The sequence below is a fragment of the Lissotriton helveticus genome, chromosome 9 (assembly GCF_964261635.1).
Source record: "Lissotriton helveticus chromosome 9, aLisHel1.1, whole genome shotgun sequence".
Lineage (NCBI taxonomy): Eukaryota > Metazoa > Chordata > Amphibia > Caudata > Salamandridae > Lissotriton > Lissotriton helveticus.
Window position 1 is genome coordinate 253,937,428 of NC_136070.1, and position 25,324 is coordinate 253,962,751.

General features: G+C 47.9%; 1 protein-coding gene across 2 annotated transcripts in view; it reads left to right on the forward strand.

Annotated features, from left to right (window-relative positions):
• Nucleotides 1-25,324, forward strand: part of LTBP2 (latent transforming growth factor beta binding protein 2) — a 1,439,407-nt gene that overhangs the window by 1,168,333 nt on the left and 245,750 nt on the right. For both annotated transcript variants that reach the window (XM_078659886.1, XM_078659885.1), the window contains one exon: nt 16,036-16,119. In XM_078659886.1, coding sequence (XP_078516012.1) covers nt 16,036-16,119 — 84 coding nt within the window. The remainder of the gene's footprint in view (nt 1-16,035; nt 16,120-25,324) is intronic.

Consider the following 25,324-nt stretch of genomic DNA (forward strand, 5'->3'; position numbering starts at 1 on the left):
CAGTTATGGGTATTTTAGTTTATATAATACCACAAATATTCCCTTCTCCCTCTGTTTTTCACACACCGAGAAACTCTATCACAAAACTAGTCACCAATTTACTTGAAAATGTGCTCATTCTTGATACTTGATTTATATATATATATACATATATGTATATATTTATATCCATAGGTGGCCCCGTTGTTATGGTCATTGGGTGCTCTTGCGGTGGTGCAGTCAGATCGGCAGAGCCACGCTGGAATATTTTCCAACACACCCTTCTTTTCTCAAAGAAAGGAAACTCCTCGCACATGCAGCAATAATCACGCTTTTTTAATCCAGTTTGCTTTTCAACTCCACGGTTTATTCTGGCATTTTCGATAGCAAAAACCAGCACCCCAACGCGTTTCGAGACACTAGTCTCTTGCTCACGGGGAAACAAAACAAAACGGCAAGGGCAGCCATCTTATTTACAAACAAGCATTGATGGATGACATCATATCCTGTAGTCTGCTGCTAGGCATTTTGGTCATGGTAGTTTATCGCAATTTATATAAAAAAAGGTTTAATTATTCAACTTTCAGTTGTTCTAATTAATCATTCTCCTAAATAATTATAAAATTCATCATTATTAGGTAAGATTTCAATTAAATTTTAGATCAACAATATCATCGATTTTATATATGTTCACGAAACATCAAAGAAATGACAAAAACATACAATCCAACCCTCTGGTGGGCTAAGTGATAAATGTCAAACAATTCATGAAGATGAGTTCTACTCTATATCATCTACATCAAGCCCTCCAGTGGGCCTCATTTTCATTCTCTATGATTCTATTAAATTATATCCTTATTTCATGTCATTTTTAGATGTTAGCCGGGGTCATATCCCTGATCTCATACTGTTTAATCAAAAAAACAATTCTACACCATAGTGACCATTCACACAGTATTTTTTCCTCTTTTTTTGCAATTTTTTTCTTTTTTTTAACTTCTCATATATAAAAACATTGGGAAGGGTAATTAGGACGTTTCTCATTTTGATACATATTAATCACACACTATTAACATTCCTGACATATGAGCCCATAAGTCCAGGATGTTTTCATATCCATAGTGGTACAATTGAGACATTCTCTAGATGTTATGAATATACATAATATTTACAAGTGTGAATATAATTCTTCATCTTGATCAAGCCCCTATGGGCATTCACACTTGTAAATATGGGGCTTGAGAAACGCTGAGGGCGTGTGTCCGGCCTTCATGCCATGTGAACGCAATTGCGCCGCATCAAGGGGCACGCTGGGGGCGTGAGAAATGCTGGGGGCGTGTGCTGCGTTCCGCCCTTCATGCCATGTGGGTCGTACATTAATCAGAAGATCGTCTGCTGTGGCCGTGTGCTGGGGGTGTGACAAACGTGTTCACCTGGAGGCCTGGTAAGTAACGTTACTGCAGCCTCTCCTGCTCGCTGTTACTGAACTCTCTCATTTAACAAAATTACACGCGCCTGCTACCATCAACCAGGGCTCTAGCCGGGCTCAGGCGGCGGATCAGTACACTAATTACACGCGCCTGATAACATCAACCAGGGCTGCAGCTGGGCCTCAAGCAGGGGAACACGCGCCTGCTAACATCAAACAGGCCTGCATCTGGGCCTCTAGCGGGGGGAACACGCAAATGAGCGTGTCTGCGAGACAATTACTGCAGCCTCTCCTACTCGCTGTCACTCAACTCTCTCATTAAACGGATTTACCCGCGGCTGATAACTCTCTCATTCAACGACATTACACGCGCCTATTAACATCAACCAGGGCTGTAGCCGGGCTCAGGCGGCAGATCACTACACCAATTACAACACCCAATACAGCGTTGGAAAGGGCAGTTGCAGCAGAAGGACATAGGCCACCATATTTTTTTTTTTTTTTTGCAGAGTTTTATATATCGCGAACTTGACCCGAACTGAATCAGGTATCAGAGCGCTTTACATAGCACCAGTTACGTTACATGAGGACACACATTCATTTTTGTTAGGCACGGGGAGATTAAGTGATTTGCCCAGAATCACAGGATGTTTGGCGTCGTTACCAAGACTCGAACCCAGATCCCCAGGTCCGAGGTCGAGCGACTTAGCCGTTAGGCCAACTCCTCTATACATTTAAAAGGTAAAAGAACCGTGCCAGCAAAGTAGTCCCTTGTGGGCGTGTCTGAGTTGTGCTGTGGGCGTGGGCTGGGGGCGTGACTTACGCTGGGGGCGTGTGGTATGGCCATCACATCGTGGTCTGTGGGTGTGTGCTGGGGGCGTGACAAACGCTGGGGCCATGTGTCCGCCCTTCATGCCATGTGAATCGTACATACAAGCGCCAATTACATTGCCGCGCAGCATCAAGGGGCACTCTGGAGGCGTGACATGCTGGGGGCATGAGAAACACTGGGGGCGTGTGTCCGGCCTTCATGCCATGTGAACACAATTGCGCCGCATCAAGGGGCACGCTGGGGGCGTGAGAAACGCTGGGGGCGTGTGCTACGTTCCGCCCTTCATGCCATGTGGGTCGTACATTAATCAGAAGATTGTCTGCTGTGGCTGTGTGCTGGGGGCGTGACAAACGCGTTCACCTGGAGGCCTGGTAAGTAACGTTACTGCAGCCTCTCCTGCGCGCTGTTACTGAACTCTCTCATTTAACGAAATTACACGTGCCTGCTACCATCAACCAGGGCTCTAGCCGGGCTCAGGCGGCGGATCAGTACACTAATTACACGCGCCTGATAACATCAACTCTCTCATTAAACGGATTTACCGGCGGCTGATAACTCTCTCATTCAACGACATTACTCGCGCCTGCTAACATCAACCAGGGCTGTAGCCGGGCTCAGGCGGCGGATCACTACACCAATTACACATGCCTGCTAACATCAACCAGGGCTGCAGCTGGGCCTTCTCCGTCCTTATTCTAATGAAACGAAAAATGTTGTCTATCGCGAGATTTTAAAATAAATTGCCCTTGCCAAATACACGCATTACACACATTCTATTTCAAACCCGGACAACGTTGGGACGGGCTGCTAGTGTATTATATATATATATATATATATATATATATATATATATATATATATATATATATATATATCTATACTACTATTATAAAGGAAGAACTTTGCACCTTTGAGGCGGGTAAACTCGGGAACCACAGCGCCAATCCACACACCCGATACATCATTGTAATCGTCAGGGTGTGCAGATGGACATAGGCTATATAAAGTATGAAAATATGCGTTATTTAAAAAATGTACATTAAAAAAAAAAAGTAGTCCCTTAGAAGTAGAGCCGGCCGTGACCTGCGTGTTGACGTCAGGAGCGTGGGGAGGAGCGGCGTCCTGGAAGGTGAGTGACCTGCAGTTGGGTTTCCAGAAGCGGCATGTACGTGCCCCTGCCAGCATGTCCAAATTTCCGCCAGCTGCTGCCTAAAAGCACCTCATGCTTTCATTACCCGGTGCGCTCCATCCCCGAGTGCCGCCTCCCCTTCCCCACCCATTGCTCTCAGCCCTGATCCCAGCTGGGATGCTCGCAGCTAATGATCCCTGATAAGACTTCCCTCTTAAACAACAGTGAAACAAAGAGAGAGACCTGGAGGGAGGTGAGACGAGCAAGATCGGCAGGGCTACTCTCAGCGTTGACTCAAACTCTCTGGATTTGCTGTCACCAGGCGAGGTCGCCCCCACACACCCCTGCTACTGCCTCCTTCAGCTGTGACCTTGGTGCCCTCTGCTGCCTCGTTCCTCTCGCTCGTTCTCTGTCCTCTCTGCCCTTTGCTGCCATCGTTTTTTCTCGCACGCTTTCTTGCTCTCTCTGCCCTTTGCTGCCTTTGTTTTGTTTTGTTACTCGTTTTTTTCTCTCTCTTTCCCCTCTGCTGCCTTCATTCTATTTCTCTCGTTTTTTATTCCCCAGTGTTTTCTTCCACAGGGCGACCCAGCCGCCGCTGAGCCGCCCCCTGCCCCCCTTCCCGCCGCTGCCTCCCTGCGGCCCCGCCCCCCCTGCCCATTCGCCGCCCCGCTCCCGCCACCCAGCTGCTCCTCCCTCCCGGCTCCTTCTTATGTCGCCCCCACCCACGTGCAGCGTTGACGCGCAGCGTTGACGCGCAGCGGGCGCGCCGATTGTGCGCCTAAGGCAAGCCCGTCTGCGCCTGGACCGCGCCCAGCGCCAGGAACCCTGGCCCCCACCGATGCAAGACGACCCGACGGACCTACGACTCCGCCGCCCTCAACGCACTCAATGCCGGCCGGAACCCAGCCTGCTGCCGAGACGCACCCACGGACCCTTCACCTGCAAAGCCCTCAAATTCACCTGCCTCCGAACCAGCACAGCACCCGCCAAGCCAAGCACCAGCAGCAACCACCTCAAGTGCATCCTGCTCAACACCCGCTCCGTCCACAGACACGCAGTGGAACTCTGGAACCTCCTCGACGCAACATCACCAGACGTCGCCTTCCTCACGGAAACCTGGATGAACGCCTCCTCAGCCCCCGACATCGCCATCGCCATCCCGGACGGGTACAAGATCATCAGGAGGGACCGCGTCAACCAGACCGGAGGAGGCATCGCCATCGTCCACAGGAACACCATCCGCATCACGACCAACTCCAACGACACCTTCGCCGCAGCCGAGCATCTCCACTTCCAGATTCACACCGACCCAAAGACGACCCTCAGAGGCACCCTCGTCTACAGACCCCCGGGACTACGAACACAGTTCAGCGAAGACATCACAGACTTCATCAGCCCGCACGCCCTCCCCTCCGCTGACTACATCCTCCTTGGAGACCTCAACTTCCACCTGGAGAACAACAAGGACCGCAACACCGCCGCCCTGCTGGACAACCTCGCCAACCTCGGACTCAAGCAACTGGTCAACACCCCCACCCACTACGCCGGCCACACGCTTGACCCCGTCTTCTCATCCAGCAAGCACATCACCTTCAGCCACTCCACCGGCCTCCACTGGACCGACCACAGCTGCGTCCACTTCTGCTTCAGAAGAACCACCACCCGCCACAGGTTCCCCACAGAAGCTGGAGTAAGATCACCACCGACCAGCTCACCACCTCCCTCAGCCAGAACCCACCCGCCAGCGCAACGGACCCCAACGAAGCAGCCCGCAACTTCACGCAGTGGCTGACCGCCTGCGCCGACGACCTCGCACCACTGAAGAACCCTCCCAGCAGACCCAGAAGCAAGAAGACATCCTGGTTCACCGACGAACTCAAGGACTCCAAGAAGACCTGCCGCACCCTCGAGAAAGCCTGGCTCCTCGACCAAACCACCGACAACATGACCGCCCTCAAACACGCCACCCGCAAGCACCACCAGCTTATCCGCACCACCAAGAAGAAATCTCTGAAGGAACGACTGGACAACAATGCCCACGACAGCAAGGAACTCTTCAGCATCATCAAGGAGTTCTCCAACCCCAGCACCGGCAACAACGACATCACTCCGTCACAAGACCTCTGCGACTCCCTCGCCTCGTTCTTCCACCGCAAGATCACCGACATCCACAACAGCTTCAGCGCAGCATCCACGCACCCCACCGTCGAACCAACGCCCCCCACCACCACCCTCCGCACCTGGACCACGGTGACCACCGAGGACACAGCCCGCATGATGAACACCATCCATTCCGGATCACCGACCGACCCCTGCCCACACCACGTCTTCAACAAGGCCGACTCCACCATCGCACCCCAACTCCAGAACATCAAAAACACCTCCTTCAACACCGCCACCTTCCCGGAGAGCTGGAAGCACGCCGAGCTCAGCGCCCTACTGAAGAAACCAACAGCGGACCCCACCGACCTCAAAAACTTCCGCCCAATCTCGCTCCTCCCTTTTCCTGCTAAAGTCATCAAGAAGATCGTCAACAGACAGCTTGCCGCCTTCCTCGAGACTAACGGATCCCTCGACCCCTCGCAGTCCGGTTTCAGAGCCAACCACAGCACCGAGACCGCCCTCATTGCAGCCACCGATGACATCCGAGCCCTGCTCGACAACGGGGAAACAGCGGCACTCATCCTCCTGGACCTCTCTGCAGCGTTCGACACTGTCTGCCACCGCACCCTAGTTCAACGCCTCAGCAACATCGGCATCCAAGAGAAGGCACTGGACTGGATCATCTCGTTCCTCGCCGGAAGAACACAGAGAGTCCGCCTCCCCCATTTCGATCCGAGGCCACCGAAGTCATCTGCGGCGTTCCGCAAGGATCTTCACTCAGCCCCACCCTCTTCAACGTCTACATGAGACCTCTCGCAGCCATCGCACGCCAACACAACCTTAACATCATCTCTTATGACGACGACACCCAGCTGATCCTATCCCTCACCAGAGACCCCGACACCGCCAGAACCTGCCTACACGAAGGGATGAAAGACGTCGCCGAGTGGATGAAGAACAGCCGCCTGAAACTGAACTCAGACAAGACGGAAGTCCTCATCCTGGGACCATCACCCTCCACCTGGGACGACTACTGGTGGCCCCCCGCCCTGGGCACCGCACCCAAGCCAACCGACCACACACGCAACCTGGGCTTCATCCTGGACTCTTCCCTCTCAATGACCAGACAAGTCAACGCCGTCTCCTCATCGTGCTTCAACACTCTGCGTATGCTCCGAAAGATCTTCCGATGGATCCCGACCGAAACCAGGAAGACGGTCACCCAAGCACTCGTCACCAGCCGACTAGACTACGGAAACACCCTCTACGCCGGAACCACAGCCAAGCTACAGAAAAAACTCCAACGCATCCAGAACCCCTCCGCCCGACTCATCCTGGACATCCCCCGACGCAGCCACATCTCCGGCCACCTGAAAGACCTGCACTGGCTCCCCGTCAACAAGAGGATCACGTTCCGGCTCCTCACCCACGCACACAAGTCTCTCCACGACCTGGGCCCCAAGTACCTCAACGACCGCCTGACCTTCTACACGCCCACCCGCCAGCTACGTTCTACAAGCCTCGCCCTCGCCACCGTACCACGCATCCGAAGAGCCACCGCCGGAGGAAGATCCTTCTACTACCTGGCAGCCAAGACATGGAACTCCCTCCCCATCCACCTTCGGCTGACCCAGGACCATCTCGCCTTCAGGAGACAACTCAAGACCTGGCTGTTCGAGCAGTAGCTAACCCCCTTCCCCCAAGCGCCTTGAGACCCTCCCGGGTGAGTAGTGCGCTATACAAGTGTTATGATTGATTGATTGACTACATTAGCAGGCAAGCTGGCGTCAGGTGTCAGAGCGGCCGAGCTTTGATAGGAGAAATCTCTGCATTAGGATTATTAAAGGAGAATTTGTGCGCAAATTTGATGACACACGGTCCGGAGCCCGGGTCTAAATTTAGAAGTTGCATAAAGTAAAAGCTAAAAAAAAGGTCTCCTGTGCCTCGCTCTCTGCCCACATCTGCCTTTTAAGGCGCACGTTTCCCGCCCCCTCCAAAGGTGGCAGAAAGATAATCCCTCTGTGGCACTGCTGGGATGTACAGGGAGGGTCAAGGACATGCCAGCTGGATACCGCTGTGAATTGCTTTTTACCCGTAAAAGGGATGCGTCACTGGAAGCATGCAATTGTTTTCTCTCACACAAATAGACAACATTCATCTCCAGGCACCCACAGTAGTGTGCACATTTATCAGAAGCATGCCACAGTGCAGGTAGTTGCAATCTGCAAAGCAGTGTTGAGATTCAAGGTGGCCTCGCTCTCTGGGAATCTTGGTCACTCAGCAGTCCCCTTCTTACACCCCTTTGCCTTTCATGAATTATAGGAAGGCCCACTGGAGTTATGTGACTGTGGGGCTGCAGGGCTTTTCGCATAATTGTATATTTGCCGCATTTGCCACATAATCCATCCATCATCTGCCTCATAATCTGCAGAGTTTAACAAAAAAAGTTTCTAGCTCAGTTGAAAAACACAGCGACATGTTGCCGCACGGTGGAAAGACCTTCGCAAACATTGACTGGTCACCTTTCTATAACTTATTGCTATATTTGGGTGTTAAAACTGGTAGTAATGAGGTACAACTAATGCACAGACAGTGCTATCAAATTTAAAAATGTCAAAATCTATCTATACTACTATTATAAAGGAAGAACTTTGCACCTTTGAGGCGGGTAAACTCGGTAACCACAGCGCCAATCCACATACCCGATACATCATTATAATCGTCAGGGTGTGCAGATGGACATAGGCTATATAAAGTATAAAAATATGCGTTATTAAAAAAATTAACATAAAAAAAAAGTAGTCCCTTCGAAGTAGCGCCGGCCACGACCTGCGTGCTGACGTCAGGAGCGCGGAGAGGAGCGGCGTCCAGGAACGCGAGGAGGAGCGGCGGACATGGCGCAGGGGAGGAGCGGTGACGAACGGCGGAATGGCGGTGAGGACCGGCGGACAGGCGGGAGGAGCGGTAAGCGGCGAGGAGCGGCGGAGCGGTGAAATGAGGAGCGCGGGGGAGGAGCGGCGGCTGAGGTAAGGCTCCGGGCAGGCGGGGGTCGGGGCAGGCGGGGGCCCGGGCTGCTTGACAATGTCGGGGCGGGCGGGGGGCCGGGCTGCTGCACAATGTGTGGTGAAATGAAGAGCGCGGGGAAGGAGCGGCGGCTGAGGTAAGGCTTTGGGCAGGTGGGGGTCGGGGCAGGCGGGGGATGGGGCGGGCGGGGGCCCGGGCTGCTTGACAATGTCGGGGCGGGCGGGGGGCCGGGCTGCTCCACAATGTCGGGGCAGGCGGGGGTCGGAGAAGCCCGATTGCTCCCGGACAAGGTCGGGACGGGCTGCTAGTATATATATATATATATATATATTCATATACACACACACACACACATAGGAGGGTTGCAATTGCCCTACCCCGAACCTGCAATTATAAGACACATGCTGCAGTGGCGCAGTATTCACTGTGTGCGTGTGGGGGGGGGGGCATCCTCTCTTGCCACTAATTTTCTACCTTATACAAGCTTGCTAACACCTTTTTTATATACACAAGCTAAAACAATTGGCAGTGCCTATTCTGGTTTGAGTTCTGCCACATTTACCAGGCAAACAAACATTGGCAATGCCGATAGGTCTGGCTTATAAATGAAAGAGCCTCTTCAGTGGCTAGTGAGTTTACACAACAATAAGTTATAAATAGGGCACTCTGTCAGTCATTCTTGCAGTCATGAAGTCATTCATTCACCTGCAGATTCATTCTTGCATGCACCCACTTACCCATCCATAATTAAATGCACAAACACAAACTCAACAGCCATATACAAGATGAATCAAAATAATAACATTTGAAAGTAGAAAAGTTGCTGCTGCCAAAATGTGGCGGGCATATGCTTGCAATAACAAATTAAAATTATACATATCAGGGGACGATTTTGCAGTGGTATTGTAAAAAGTATACCTTCGTTGTTCCAGTATGGCTGGCACATTGAGAAGGAATGTGTTACCCATCTTGGATCAGTAAAACTATGATTCACTATGCCCAATGCCATTCCAAGATGGATGCTCCGTACACATCGCACTGGACAACCATTTGGAATAGTATTCTCCATAGTGTTTCATTATTAAACGAATTCTAGATGGCAGACATAATGCTTCTAAATGTGGCGATCATCTTGCCTTTCCAAGATGGCAGCCCAGTTAAGAAGCAGCTGTCACGTATCATTCTGCGGATTGCAGATTAAATAAGTGACAAGCCATCTTGTAGCATTGTCTGGGAAGTTGCTGGATGCTAAAAAAAAAGTTTAAAAATTAGGAAGAAAAAGTTAAAGGGTCCTATGAAAGAAAATAACAGAAAACTAAAGGACTGACTCACCGACCTTGACACTGAAGAGTACCCATTTTCAGATTGATGTGTGCATGTGATCAGACAAAATGCTGTCACTCACAGGAAAATAGAGCCAGCGGCTGAAGTGTGCTGAACCTTTATCATATGCTGTTTCCTGACATAGAAGCAGAGTGTGAGTAAACTCTTACCTACCAATGACAGAACAGGGCTGATCAGCAGCTTCTGTGTTTGTTTATATGTATTTTTAAAGAAATGTATTTGTTTTTAAGAGACAAGCATAAACTAAACCAGTCAATCTCCCCTGGCAGGGTCTATCTAGGATTGTCACAATGCAAATCTTATATGCCCATGGTTTGTCAAAGGGGGGTAACCAAAAGCAAAACATTTGAGTACTAAGGTAATGTGAGATTCCATGTACCTAAATACCTGTCTACAGACTACAATAGGAATCCACCCTTAAAGGCCTATTGGCTTTAACATACACTTTTATTAATAAATATTTTAGACCAATAGCCTTTGATCAAACTTTTCATAATAAACATATCAAACCTATAGGACCTGACAAAACTTTTCCCCATAAATCAATCAGTCCTGTAGGCTTTAAACTTGTTTTCATGCCCTAATCAAATCAGGCCTGCTATATTGATCATTGACTTTCCCAAAAGGCTCACATCAGGCCTACAGTATTAAAATTATAAATATGCACAAAATTACAATTAACAAAACGATATGCAGTTCCTCAAACTGGGAGACTAACTATTATTCTAAATTTCAGATCTTCTACCACATGTTTACCAGAGGGGTAACAAACACCAGCACCCTTGCCTACTATGGTAAATGGTGATTTTACATGCAACAAAATACCATGAACATTGTAACAGCAATCATCCTTAAAGACCTATTAGCTTTAGTTTTAATATATTCTTCAAAATGTCAAGTCTACCTTTGTCATGAAATTTCATAATAAATACATCAGACCAGTGGCATCTGACAAAACTTTGTGAAGGAACCAATCAAGCCTCGAGCCTTTATGGCTTGTGTCAATGGCCTGCTCAGGCTTAGTGTATTGAAGATAAGCTTCCCTACAAGCATCCATAAAGTACACAGTCTTAAAGTTACAAATATGTGCAAACGGACAGCTGGCAAAACAATATACAACCCCTCCTAAGAGGGCGTTTGCAGAATTATCACAGTGCAAATCTTCTAACCCCAGGGTTTATCTAAGGGCTAAACAATACTAAACCCCCCCTGGTTATTACAGTATTAACAATCCACCCTAAAAAGGCCTATTGGCTTCCACATAGGCTTTTCACCATACAAAGCTCCGGTCTTTTGTTGTAACTTTCCTGAATAAAAACAGATGAGACCTATGGAATCTACCATAACTGTTGCCCATAAACCAACCAGGCATATATCATTTACAACTGGCTTGTCACTGTAACCAACTCAGGCCTACTGTGTTAAGTGTAAGCAGTTCCACAAGGCAATCATCCAGCATACAGTCATAAAATGAAAACTATGTGCAAAATTGCATTTGCAAAACAATTTATGCTCCCTCCCAAGAAGACCTAACAAGGATTATCACAGTGAAAATCTTGTAGCGCCTCTGGCGAAGGATAACCAATATCAAACCTCCTTGCCTAGGAAAGTATTCTCTTAAGATTTCATGTATCAAAATAGCTGTCTGCAGGCAATAACAGCGTAATAATACTCCAGCTTTCACATATGATTTTCACAATAAATAATCCAGGCCTACTGCCTTGTTCTGAACTTTTCATAACAATAGATCAGGCCTTTAGCCTTCATCATTGGTTTATCACCAATCTCAACTCAGGCCTAAATTCAGATTCCTGTCGAGCAATCAAAAAACAGTTGCTGTATATCTCAGCAACAACAAGACAATTATAAGACCAATAAGAGCACCAGGATCAATGTCCATACAAGGCCTTTCATGCACCAGATTCAAAGTACATCAATCCAAAGTATAATAGAAATGTCAATCCAAAGTTATGTTCTGTCTCACGAGTTCTTTATTCACTCGAAGAGTTCCCAGGTTCCACGTCAACAAATTTCAAAGCAAAAGTTCAAGAATTCACAAATTCCAATATGCATCAGCACCAGCCAACACGTGTTTCGTTGGGCAATTATCAATGCCAACCAACTTCATCAGGGCTGCAAGCCAAAATAATATAGTATGATAATCAAGTATATACTCCAGAATATAAATGCAATTTAAGAGATGTTGAGTCATGTTACAAAAGTTCACCACCTAGGTGAGAGCATAAACACAGCACCCTTTTAATAGTGACACATCTAATGTACATTAAGTGGATCCCAGTGAAAGAAACATAACATACAGAAAAAACATTCTGTCCTTGTGCCAAATTCTTTCCGCCTAATTTTATTACCTTCATCCATTAATTTGAGTCCTTTATTCTCTAGCAGGTTCGAGTTATAATTTGGCTCTGCAAACAACAATTCCTGGAATGACATAGGGAGGCTCTGAGCAGTGTCACCACAATTATCAAGGACCATATTACTTCGGTCCAAATACATCGAATTGGCCATACACGACCCTTATAGATTATATAACAAAACTGATCTAAATATCCGAAGTGATTATATTCACAACTTCTAAACACGATAAGTATCAAGGTGTACCTCTCTCCGTTCTCACTCGCGTCAATATCTGATGCGGAAAATGTATCTCTCGTTAACCAGTCTGTCAAAGAATCAGAACATGCCTCTTTATATTCACAACCTCTAAACACGATAAATATCAAGGTGTACCTCTCTCCGTTCTCACTCGCGTCAATATCTGATGCGGAAAGTTTATCTCACGTTAACCAGTCTGTCAAAAAATCAGAACATGCCTCTTTTAGTTATCTTACTGTGTGTAAGAGGCATTAGCCATAATACTAGTTCGTCATACTTTCTCTTACCTCATCTTACACCCGTAAAACATCCCGCACTCTCGTTCCGAGATGAGTCCGGTATACAGGGTCTGTCAAAGAGGGGGGCCACTAATTAAAAGATCTCCTTATCCGAAAACATACTTAATCTAGATAGCGGTACAGAGGATTACTCTTACCTATATCCCTCTGTCACGAAGACTCCTCGTGTATCAACAACCGGCGTGTGTAGTAGCCGCCATCTTCCTAAAGTAGCACCAAGTAAGGAACTACCCAATTAGTAGCCGCCATCTTGAAGCATGTTCGTAAGATGCGTTAGTCTATTACAATATAGTATATTTGCCCCATTGTATTTTAAGCACAAAAAGATATATCAATAGACAGATGTTACGACAGTATTTCTACATGTATCAAATATCCCTTTGTCTATCATATTCGATCGCGTTTTCCTACCGCCATCTTGGGACGGGTAGTGTTTGCGAGTGAGAAGTATACGGTCGCCAGGCCAATAATCTCTATCAACACATTTCTATCAAACTACTTGTGCTGACATAATTATATTATGTAATTAAACTAGATTAATTAAATAATCAAAATGCCAAATTCATCACAACGGAGTTACATGTAACGCGGTAGGAAAACGCGATCGAATATGATAGACAAAGGGATATTTGATACATGTAGAAATACTGTCGTAACATCTGTCTATTGATATATCTTTTTGTGCTTAAAATACAATGGGGCAAATATACTATATTGTAATAGACTAACGCATCTTACGAACATGCTTCAAGATGGCGGCTACTAATTGGGTAGTTCCTTACTTGGTGCTACTTTAGGAAGATGGCGGCTACTACACACGCCGGTTGTTGATACACGAGGAGTCTTCGTGACAGAGGGATATAGGTAAGAGTAATCCTCTGTACCGCTATCTAGATTAAGTATGTTTTCGGATAAGGAGATCTTTTAATTAGTGGCCCCCCTCTTTGACAGACCCTGTATACCGGACTCATCTCGGAACGAGAGTGCGGGATGTTTTACGGGTGTAAGATGAGGTAAGAGAAAGTATGACGAACTAGTATTATGGCTAATGCCTCTTACACACAGTAAGATAACTAAAAGAGGCATGTTCTGATTTTTTGACAGACTGGTTAACGTGAGATAAACTTTCCGCATCAGATATTGACGCGAGTGAGAACGGAGAGAGGTACACCTTGATATTTATCGTGTTTAGAGGTTGTGAATATAAAGAGGCATGTTCTGATTCTTTGACAGACTGGTTAACGAGAGATACATTTTCCGCATCAGATATTGACGCGAGTGAGAACGGAGAGAGGTACACCTTGATACTTATCGTGTTTAGAAGTTGTGAATATAATCACTTCGGATATTTAGATCAGTTTTGTTATATAATCTATAAGGGTCGTGTATGGCCAATTCGATGTATTTGGACCGAAGTAATATGGTCCTTGATAATTGTGGTGACACTGCTCAGAGCCTCCCTATGTCATTCCAGGAATTGTTGTTTGCAGAGCCAAATTATAACTCGAACCTGCTAGAGAATAAAGGACTCAAATTAATGGATGAAGGTAATAAAATTAGGCGGAAAGAATTTGGCACAAGGACAGAATGTTTTTTCTGTATGTTATGTTTCTTTCACTGGGATCCACTTAATGTACATTAGATGTGTCACTATTAAAAGGGTGCTGTGTTTATGCTCTCACCTAGGTGGTGAACTTTTGTAACATGACTCAACATCTCTTAAATTGCATTTATATTCTGGAGTATATACTTGATTATCATACTATATTATTTTGGCTTGCAGCCCTGATGAAGTTGGTTGGCATTGATAATTGCCCAACGAAACACGTGTTGGCTGGTGCTGATGCATATTGGAATTTGTGAATTCTTGAACTTTTGCTTTGAAATTTGTTGACGTGGAACTTGGGAACTCTTTGAGTGAATAAAGAACTCGTGAGACAGAACATAACTTTGGATTGACATTTCTATTATACTTTGGATTGATGTACTTTGAATCTGGTGCATGAAAGGCCTTGTATGGACATTGATCCTGGTGCTCTTATTGGTCTTATAATTGTCTTGTTGTTGCTGAGATATACAGCAACTGTTTTTTGATTGCTCGACAGGAATCTGAATTTAGTTTTTATCTTGGAGTTTCCAAGATTACTTAAGGAAGTTTGGTAACCTTCCTTCCAGTCTTGCAGCAGTCAGTTGGATACTTTTGACATTAGAATTTAGCCAAATTTATAGCTGTGCGCCCTTTGACCTTGTTGCCATTCCTTTTCAACTCAGGCCTACTGTATCCAAAAGGAACCTTCTGGCATAAAATTCTAAATATGTAAAAATGAAAGTTGGCCGAACAATATTCAGCCCCTCATAAAAGGATTAACACGGATTATCATTGTGAAATGACCGTTTCGGCAGAAATTAATCTGCACACTGTTCTTTCTCTCCCTCCGTTGTCACTTCCGGTTTCCGAGGTTGAAGGGAGTACGCAAAATGCGGTAGAGGCACGCTATGTAGGACAATGCATAAACATTATTCAAAATCGGATAGATGGAAAGTTTTTGATTGTGAAACACGGCAGTTGGTAAAACGTTAATGGTAGGTAGTTTTTTTTTAAAGTTCATATCCTCTTTAATTGTTCATTTTTTTTAATCATTGTGGATTTGTTCGAGTTAAAACCATAAAATCGATGCCAGTAATTAATGTCCACCATCTTTTTTCTTTCTCTCACTATATTAGTTGGTTTTGATTTCTGTTTATTTCCCTTCCCTTCTACTTATTTACTTTGACTTTTTTCTTGGTCTGTTTTTCTGGCCCAATTTTTGTCTTTTTTTGTAGGCTCGTTTTTGTTGTTTATATTACTCAGGAGTGATACGATATTCTCTCTTTTGTCCAGCAATTTACATTTGTCTTGTCTCCCTTACTATTTCGATTTGTTTGTTTTCCCTCCCAGTCCATAATTTATACCTGCGCCCGAATATCTTTCTCCGACCTCCATTCCTTTGTCTCTTGTGTTTTTGTGCCACACAAACTCTGTCTATTTTTTCATCTGGGTTTGTTCTTATCATTTTCCATTTCATCTCATATCTCTTTCCCTCTTCCTCCTCCCATCCTTCCTCCCCTATCTCCCTCTCTGCCTCGATCTCCCTCTCTCCTGTTCTCTGTCTTGCTGCCTCTTCCGCTCTCTCTTTTCATCTCTCATTCTGTTTCTTGTCCCCTCTCTCTATCCTTGTCGCTCCTTTCTCTCTGTCTTCCAGTCACTACTAAAAACCTTCTTATATTTTTTTATCTCTAGTTGAGTTCATTGAGATCTGCCCCAGCGGGAAAGGATACATTCCGGTTGAAGGAACATTCCTTTTTGGACAAAGATCCTACACAGGTAAAAAATGCATATTGCATAAAATTTCGAACTAAATGGTTCAACGATTGATGCTGTAATCTATGCTTAATTTGTACCATATTAAGTTCAGCTCCTCACATTTTGACATAAGTGCTTCTTTTTCCCAAATGATACATGATGGCAAGGATGCTGCAAAGTTTTTACACTTGTGATTTCACAGGTAGAGCTATTAGAACCAGTGATTTACTCAGGTGGCATGCCTGGATAAGATCAACTGCATGTTCTGTGGATATGAAAGCGTTCTTAATGAACATGCCCTTTGATGGCTCCAGCTATTCCATAAAATATACATTCAGCACTGGAAATGTTTGTGGACGGGCTCCACAGCTTTGTCTTTGGGGCTGTTATCACCAGTTAAGCAGTTTTCATTTCAATACAGGAAGTTATGGGCTACTCGAGGGACTAGCTTACAGAAAACACCAGCCTTCCCAACCCGTAGGTGTGGTAGTGGAATAGATTGTTATTAGAGTTTAGAGTTTAGAATGTATTTGTGAATTCTACTCATGTATTATTTTATGGATCTTCTGTTTTATTTTGTATACCTTTAAATGTTGTCACCTGTTCCAGGTTCTGCAGATCAGTCGGGTTTCAGGCACACTGCTGATCTTCAGAAGGTGGATGCTTCAATAAACCACTCTTCAACTACAACTGGATTTTCTGGATTTATTTCTAAAGAACTCACTACTACAGTAGTTTGGCAACAAACACAACATTTTACGGTAATGGTGTGGCACCAGCTGAAACCGTTCACACCAGCAGGGGCAGCAATCCTCCATCTCTTTCTCTGCTGCATTTGCTTTCATCGTCGGCATCATGATCGCCAGGAGGATGTTGCGGTATCTACTTAGGCGCCGCCCCTGCACACTGACGTCAGTTCTTTCTTTTTCCACGCCAGCCAGCGGAGATCTGGAGAGATCAGTACTGTTAGTCACTTTTTGACTAACTCTTTTTCGACGTTTTGTCAACCACCTTTTTGAGTCATTCGACCCTGGTGCACGGACAGATGTCCCATGGATAAACAAGCTTCAAACCTTAAGTTGATGTTGGTTACAGACCCCCACCTCGTGTGCCTTTGGTGCCTGGAGCGCGACCACGCCCCAAAGTTGTGCTCCGACTGTCGGCCATGAACCCGAAGTCTTTGCGCAAACTGTCCCGAAAGCTTCTGGCAGTCAGCTCCGAGCCGCCCAAGGTCCCGATAGAGAGGGAGGTCGCGAGACCGGTCGCGGAGTCACCACCACCACTCCTCTTCGAAGTCTTCATCTTCGAGTAAGTCGAAGAACAAGAAGAAGGTGTGGAATGACTGTTGCTCCTCGCCTACTCCCCGTCCATCAGCCAACACAGGATGTGGAAGGTCGTCGTCCTTCGGCTCCGCCCGCAAAGCTTATTGGGTCGGCTCTGAGCTTCCCTCCTTTTCCGGGAGCCGGAGCCACCCCTGCCCAACTTCGTATGTACTACAAAGCCCTCCATTCCATTTTTGGCCAGCCCAACTATGCCGGCGCGCCTTCGGGCCCGCTTACTCGGCTGGGGGGTTCTAGGCCTTCGATGCCGGCGGCACCGGCCCCAGCGCCGCAGGGCCCTCAGGGATCCAGGCGTGGATCCGGATCTGTGCCGGTCGATCTCACGACACCTCCTCTGGCGCCGCTTCCACTGACGACGCCTCCACCACCTCCAACGCCGGTTGTGTCCCTGGCCGGTGTCGACCCCAGTCTACCCCTCGACATGGACTTGGAGCCAGTACTGGCGCCGACTGGTACTTTTGCACCCCTGTTCTATCCTGGCAATCCCTATCGCCCTGAGTGGCAGCCAGAAGAGGATAAGGAGGACTGGGAGGGGTCTGTTGACCCTCTGGCAGACCAACTGGGTGAACCAGACTGGAGAGAGGAATTGGGTGAGGCCAGTGACCTGGATACGTCCCCAGACCTTGGCATGCTTTCTCTCCCTACCGTGGCTATGGAGGAGGGGGCTTCCTACGCTGTGGTGTTGCATAGGGCGGCTGAAACCTTGGGCCTTGAGCTTCCTATGGTGGCAGTCAGGACCTACTTCCTGACTGATGTGCTTTACCGGCAGCAGCCTCAGAGGAGCCCCTGCTACCATTCATTGAGGCCATCACTGATATCCTTCTGGGCTCCTGTGGAAAGGATGATTGCCCGACACCACCGCCCAGCTCTGGGCGACCCCACTTTTCTCACCCAACACCATACCCCTGAGAGCTTGGTCATCCAGGCCTTGACGTCCAAAGACGCTTTCCCTACTGCTTCCTCAGATAGGTATCCAAGAAGCTGGATCATCTTAGGAAGAAAATGATTTCTTCCACTAGCTTAGGACTGCGGTTGGTGAACACCGCATGTCTCGTGGACTGTTACACCCACTCTGTGTGGGACACGGTAGCACAGGTGCTTCCACAGTGCCCGGAGGATCCCCGGCCGTACTCTCCTGTGCGGGTGCGGAAACGAGAGACGCAGCAAAGTTCACCATACGCTATGGGCTGGACACCGCCGACAGGCTAGGCAGGACGATTTTAACGTCAGCAGCCCTGCGACACTACGCCTGGCTGATGTCCACTGGATTCTCGGGTAATGTTCAATCAGCACTTTTGGATATGCCCTTTGTTGGCTGTCACTTGTGTGGCTACAATGTGAACAACGCGCTCAAGTGCTTCAAGGATTCTAGGGAAACCGTCAGATCCTTAGGCCTCGCTATCACCTCTCCAGTCTACCAGTCCCCCCCTCTGCAGCAGCCTCCAAGCCCTCTTAGTCTGACCTTTCAGGGCCACCAGTTGCCAGTGGGTGGCAGGATCTGCCATCACCTTCCCCACTGGCAAACCATCACGTCGGACAGCTGGGTTTTGTAGATAGTCCAAAGGGGCAAGTCCCTCCCCTTCAAGACTACCCCTCCATCCATGCCACCTATGCTCCATTGCATGTCGAAGGATTACTTGGCCCTTCTCCGCCAGGAAGTTATGGCTCTCTTGGCCAATGGAGATATCGAGTGAGTCCCTGCCCCAGAAGTAGGTCGTGGTTGTTACTCCCACTACTTTCTAGTCCCCAAAAGGACAAAGGCCTGCGTCTTATTTTGAATCTCAGGGACAATAACCGCTTCCTCCGGAAGGAGAAGTTCAAAATGTTGACGTTGGCTCAGGTCCTGTCTGCCACTGACCCTGAAGACTGGATGATAGCATTGGACTTGCAGGAGGCCTATTTCCACATCCATGCCTTGCCCGCTCACAGGCATTACCTCCTGTTCACCGTAGGCCACGAGCATTTTCAGTTTACCGTGTTCCCCTTTGGCCTTACCAGCGCCCTTCGGGTGTTCACAAAAGTGATGGCGGTGGTCGCAGCTCATCTGCGCAAATCAGGGGTTCCAGTCTTTCCCTATCTCGATGACTGGCTGTTGAAGGCGGGCTCCCCCCAGGCTGTTGTCTCCCACCTCCAGACTACGGTGGACCTCCTGTATTCGCTGGGGTACACTATAAACATGCCGAAGCCGCACCTGATTCCCTCACAGCGCAGTTTCGGGCTTATACTACCAAGCAGCAAGTCCGGGATATTTGGGCTATGATTCCGATGTTTCAGCCTCTATCCCGGGTTTCGGTGAGAATGACCGTGAGCATGCTGGGCGTCAAGGCCTCCTGCATCCTGCTGGTGGATCATGCCAGGTAGCATATGCGGGCTCTGCAGTGGGACCTGAAGTTCCAGTGGGCACAGCATCGGGGGAATCTTTCCGATTGTGTCCAGATCTCGTAGGGCGCTGCAATCCATTTGCAGTGGTGACTAACAAACCAGTATTGGGTCAACGGCACATCCCTCTCCCTTCCCCAACCAGACTGCACAGTGGTGACAGATGCGTTACTTCTGGGATGGGGCAGCCACTTGGGAGAGGCGGAGATCAGAGGCCTCTGGTCTCCGGCGAAGTAAGGGGTCCACATCAAACTTCTGGAGCTTTGGGCGATCCGTCCTGCACTAAAGGCATTCCTCCCCTCTGTCAAGGGAAGAGTAGTGCAGGTGTTCACGGACAACACCACCGCCATGTGGTACTGCAACAAACAGGGCGGGGTGGGGCCGTGGACCCTATGTCAGGAGGCTCTTCACCTTTGGACATGGCTGGTACATCAGGGCATATCCCTGGTGGTTCAACACATGGCACGTTCCCTGAACGCCAGGGCAGACAAACTCAGCCGCCGGTGCATGATGGATCACGAGTGGCATCTTTACTCGGAGGTGGTGCAAGGTCTCTTTCATCAGTGAGGAGAGCCTTGGTTAGATCTGTTCGCCAGCGAAGATAACGCGCAATGTCAGCAATTCTGCGCTTTGGCATTTCCAAGGTGCTACTCGCTCGGCGACGCTCTCCGTCGTGAGTGGAGTTGCTGTCTTCTATACGCCATTCCACCTATACCACTCCTGCCCAGAGTGCTGAAGAAGATCAAGCACGTCCAGGCCCAAGTCATTCTTGTGGCTCCAGATTGGACACGAAGAGTATCAATCAGTCAATCAAACAGCAGAATTTGTATAGCGTGCTACTCACCCGTAAGGGTCTCAAGGCGCTGAGGTGGGGGGGGGGTCGCTACTGCTCGAACAGCCAGGTCTTGAGTTGTTTCCTGAAGGAGAGATGGTCCAGGGGCAGCCGTAGGTGAGTGGGGAGGGAGTTCCATGTCTTGGCTGCCAGGTAGGAGAAGGATCTTCCTCCGACGGTGGATTTCCGAAATCGTGGGACGGAGGCGAGGGCGAGGCTGGCGGATTGGAGCTGGCGGGTGGGTGTGTAGAATGTGAGGCGGCTGTTGAGGTATCCTGAGCTCTTGGACATGGCCATCGATCCTCAGATCAGACTGCCTCTTTGGGAGGATCTTCTGTTGCAGCAACAGGGAACGGTTTTGCAATCGAACCTGTCCAGCCCCCACCTCCTTGCATGGAGATTGAGTGGCGACAGTTGACAGCTTTTGACCTTCCTCACGAAGTCTGTACTGTCATCTTGGCATCCAGGCGTACCTCCACTAAAACGGTATACGCCTGCAGTTGGAATACATTTGTGGCATGGTGCACAGCAAAGGCTGTGGATCCCCTTTCTGACCCTCTTTCAGAGGTCCTCCTCTTACTTCTTTCTTTGACCCAGCAGGGCTCTGCTCTGGGCCTATCTTTCGGCCGTTTCGGCCTTCCTTCGCCTTCCTGATCAGCCTTCTCATTTCAAGTCCCCTATTGTAAATAGATTTCTGAAGGGCATTACTCATCTCTTTCCTCCTGTTCCTTTTGTAATGCCCCAGTGGGACTTGATTCTGGTCTTGACTTACCTGATGCGTGCTTCTTTCAAGCCGTTACATAATTGTCCTGTCAGACTCTTGACCTTGGAAACTGCTTTTCTGGTAGCCATCAACTCTGCTCGCACGGTGAGTGAGCTTCCGGCTCTTTCTTCTAAGCATCCTTTCCTTGCTGTTCATCCAGACAAGGTTGTCCTCTGAACTCAACCTACTTTTCTCCCCAAAGTGGTTACTTCTTTCCACATAGGACAGACCATCACGTTGCCCAACTTCTTCCAGCATCCTTCCAAGGAGGAGGAAAGACTCCACTGTCTGGATCCAAAATGTGTTATCCTTTTATTTGGACTGCACGAAACAATTCCGGGTGCACGATCAACTCTTTGTTGGTTATGTGGGCGCCAAGAAAGGTCGGGCCGTGCAAAAACGAAACATTTCTAGATAAGTCGTCCTTTGCATTAAGATCTGTTATTCCTTGGCGAAAACGGAGCCTTCAGTAGGACTATGCGCCCAATCTACCAGGGCGACGGCAGCCACTACTGCTTTGGGACGAGGAGTTCCCCTCAATGACATCTGCCAGGTAGCCACGTGGGCATCACTGCACATTTTCACCAAACATTTTTGCCTGGATACTCCAGTCCGGACAGACGGCTTCTTTGGCCGTTCGGTTCTCCAGGACTTTCTGGTGTGAACTTGGTTCGCAGACCCACCTCCGGGGTTGGTATTGCTGGGGTATCTATTCTAAGGTAAGGAATCTATAACTAATAGTCTCTTTCAGATGAACAAATTACTTACCTTTGGTAACAATATATCTGTAAGAGACATATATTAGTTATAGATTCCTTACCTCCCCACTCATCCTCCCCGTTCTGCAAACTTACTTCTAGAGTATGAGACTCCCTTTCAGGGCCCTAGTTTTGTGCACCAGTAGTCAGTGTCTTGCCTGCCTCTGCGCTTCTGGCGTGGAATGTTGTGTAAAAGAACCAACGTCAGTGCGCAGGGGCAGCGTCTAAATAGAAACCGCAATGTCATCCAGGCGATCACGACGCCGACGCTGAACGCGGAATCGATCAACGCAAAGGTGTACTGCTGAGAAAAAATTCTCCAGATCCAGTCTTACACCTGGGGGTAATTCTAAGGTAAGGAATCTATAAATAATATATGTCTCTTACAGATATATCATTACCGAAGGTAAGTAACTTGTTCTTCACGACTGAAATCAAAGCTGCGCCTGTTCCACTGCTGCCGCATTGACACAGTGCATCCGGATTTTTGATGCATTGTCTTTGTGCCCTAGTTTTGTGCACCAGTAGTCAGTGTCTTGCCTGGCTCTGCGCTTCTCGCATGGAATGTTGTGTAAAAGAACTGACGTCAGCACGCAGGGGTGGCTTCTAAATAGAAACCACAACGCCATCGTGGCAATCACGACGCAGACACTGAATGCGGATTCGACACACACACAGGGGTACTGCTGAGAAAAAAATCTTCAGATCCAGTCTGACACCTGGGGGTAATTCTAAGGTAAGGAATCTAGAATTAATATATGTCTCTTACAGATATATCGTTACTGAAGGTAAGTAACTTGTTCTTCATGACTGAAAACAATGCAGCGCCTTTTCCACTGCTGCAGCATTGACACAGCGCATCCGGATTTTCGATGCATCGCCTCTGTGCACAGAGTTATTCATCGATGTTTCCCAGGAGTAAGGAACCAATGCCGTTTGTCTGAAGATCGAAGTATCACCTCCACTCACAGTAAGGAACCAACGCATCACCTCCCCTCAAAGTAAAGAACCTATGCATCGCTTTGCTTTTCCGGCACCTCACCTCCCCTGCACCTGTTTTAGCCTTTGATTTTGACACATCCCATGTACTTTGTGCTAAAAGTGACGCATGCATAGTTTCCTAAAGAACTGAACTATTTTGAAACTTTTAAAAGTGATATCTTGACTTGTGTATGTTGGATTTTTATCGTTTTGGTCCTGTTTTATTCAGATAAATATTGTTTTTCTAAACTGGTGTGGTGTCCTTTTTTAGTGTTTTCACTATGTTACTGTGTGTGTATGTACAAATGCTTTACACATTGCCCCTGAGATAAGCCTGACTGTTCATGCCAAGCTACCAAGGAGGTGAGCAGGGGTTAATTTATCTGTGTAATCCCCTTACTCCGACTAGAGGGAGGAGCCCTACTTGGACAAGGTGCGAACCCCTGCCAACTCAAGACCTCCATTTCTAACAATGGTGTTCCTGGACTTTCACCACACCTATCTTCATACACCCATCTTGGCCCACTGGCATTATACAGGGTTCAGGGGGACTAGGAACAAATTTAATTAAGTGTGCTCTCTTTTGCCCCTCTGACATTAATGAAAGTAATGGCAGTGGTCACTGCCCATCTTCACTGCCCATCTTCGCAGGTTGGGGGTTATATGTATTCCCATACCTCGATGGCTGGCAGCTAAAACAAGCTTGCTGCAGACAGTCGTATTTCACCTCTGGAAGACAGCCAAGCTCCTGACATCCTTGGGGGTTTTTCGTTACTGAGGCGAAGTCCCACCTGTGCACCATGCAGAGGGTTCCCTGCATTGAGTACCTTTTGGATACAGTGGTGTTCAAGACCTTTCCACTGCCTCTGCAAGTCCAGGATATTCAGTATATGACCCTGATGTTTCTGGCATATGCAGGCACCTAAGTGGAATCTCAGGTTTCAGTGGGCCCAGCATCGGGATGCCACGCTGACTCCACCCAGATCTCAGTCAAGTTGTCTCAGGATCATCTGTCGTGGCACACAAACACCAACCTGACCTGAAGCAGGTCATTCTTCCTTCCCTCCCAGACTTCACAGTTGTTACAGACGCGTCCCTGCTAAGATGGCTGGTCACCTCATAGAGGTGAAGATCAGAGGCTCTGGTCTCTGGCAGAGGGCCAGCTCCACATTAACATTCTAGAGCTTAGATAGTTCTGTTTGACACCTGAAAGCCTGCCTGCTTTTCATGAAGAGGCGACTGTTGCGTGTCTTCATGGACAACACAACTGCCATGTACTACTTCATCAAGCAGGGTGAAATAGGGTCCTGTGACTTATGCCAAAATGCCCTGTGCTTTACATCTTTCTGGTAGTCAACCATCCGATAGGGTCTCTAACTGCCAGATCAAACGAGTTGAGCAGTGGCTGGCTGGTGTATAACTAGTGACATCCACACTCTAGGGTGGCAAGAGGCATCTTCAACAGGTAGGGTTGGCTGTTTTCAGATCTATTTACCACTGTCGATAGCACACAGTGTCAACAATTTTGCATGTTGGAATTTTCTCCTGGGCATTCCTTCCGAGGCATTCTGGCTGAAGTGGAGCAATAATGTTGCATGCATTTCCACCACTACCCTCCTGCCTCAAATTCTGAGGAAAATCAAGACGCACCGGGATCAAGTCATCTTGATTTGACCAGAAGGATGTGGGTCCCAGAGCTTCTGACAAGTTGCCCTCTGATGAGGCTATCACTTACTTATGAAGGAGCTTCTGTCTCAGCAGCAGGTCAGTGCCCTGCAGCTGAGTCTCCAAAACCTATCCCTCCACAGGTGGAGAGTGAGCACTGGCAATTGAATGCTTTTGACTTGCTGACCAGCTTGTGTGATGTCAATCCTGCTTCCAGATGTCCTTCCACAAAGTCTACCTAATCTAGGTGCTCTGGCAAATTTGTTGCTTGGTGCAGGGACTGAACTCTGACCCCAGACATTATTTTGTTTGTTCTATTGTTAACTCAGCAAGGGCAGGTGGTGAGCATTTCGAAAGGTTATTAGTCGTCCCTTTTGTTGCTTCGCGGAGTTATGTGTAGCAATACTCCTTGAACTACGCCCAAGCCTGCTTTTTAACTGCAAGGTAACTGCATTTGTGACTGCCTGTTTTGTAGTCAAATATAGCAATAGTATGTGTTTAGAGGAGT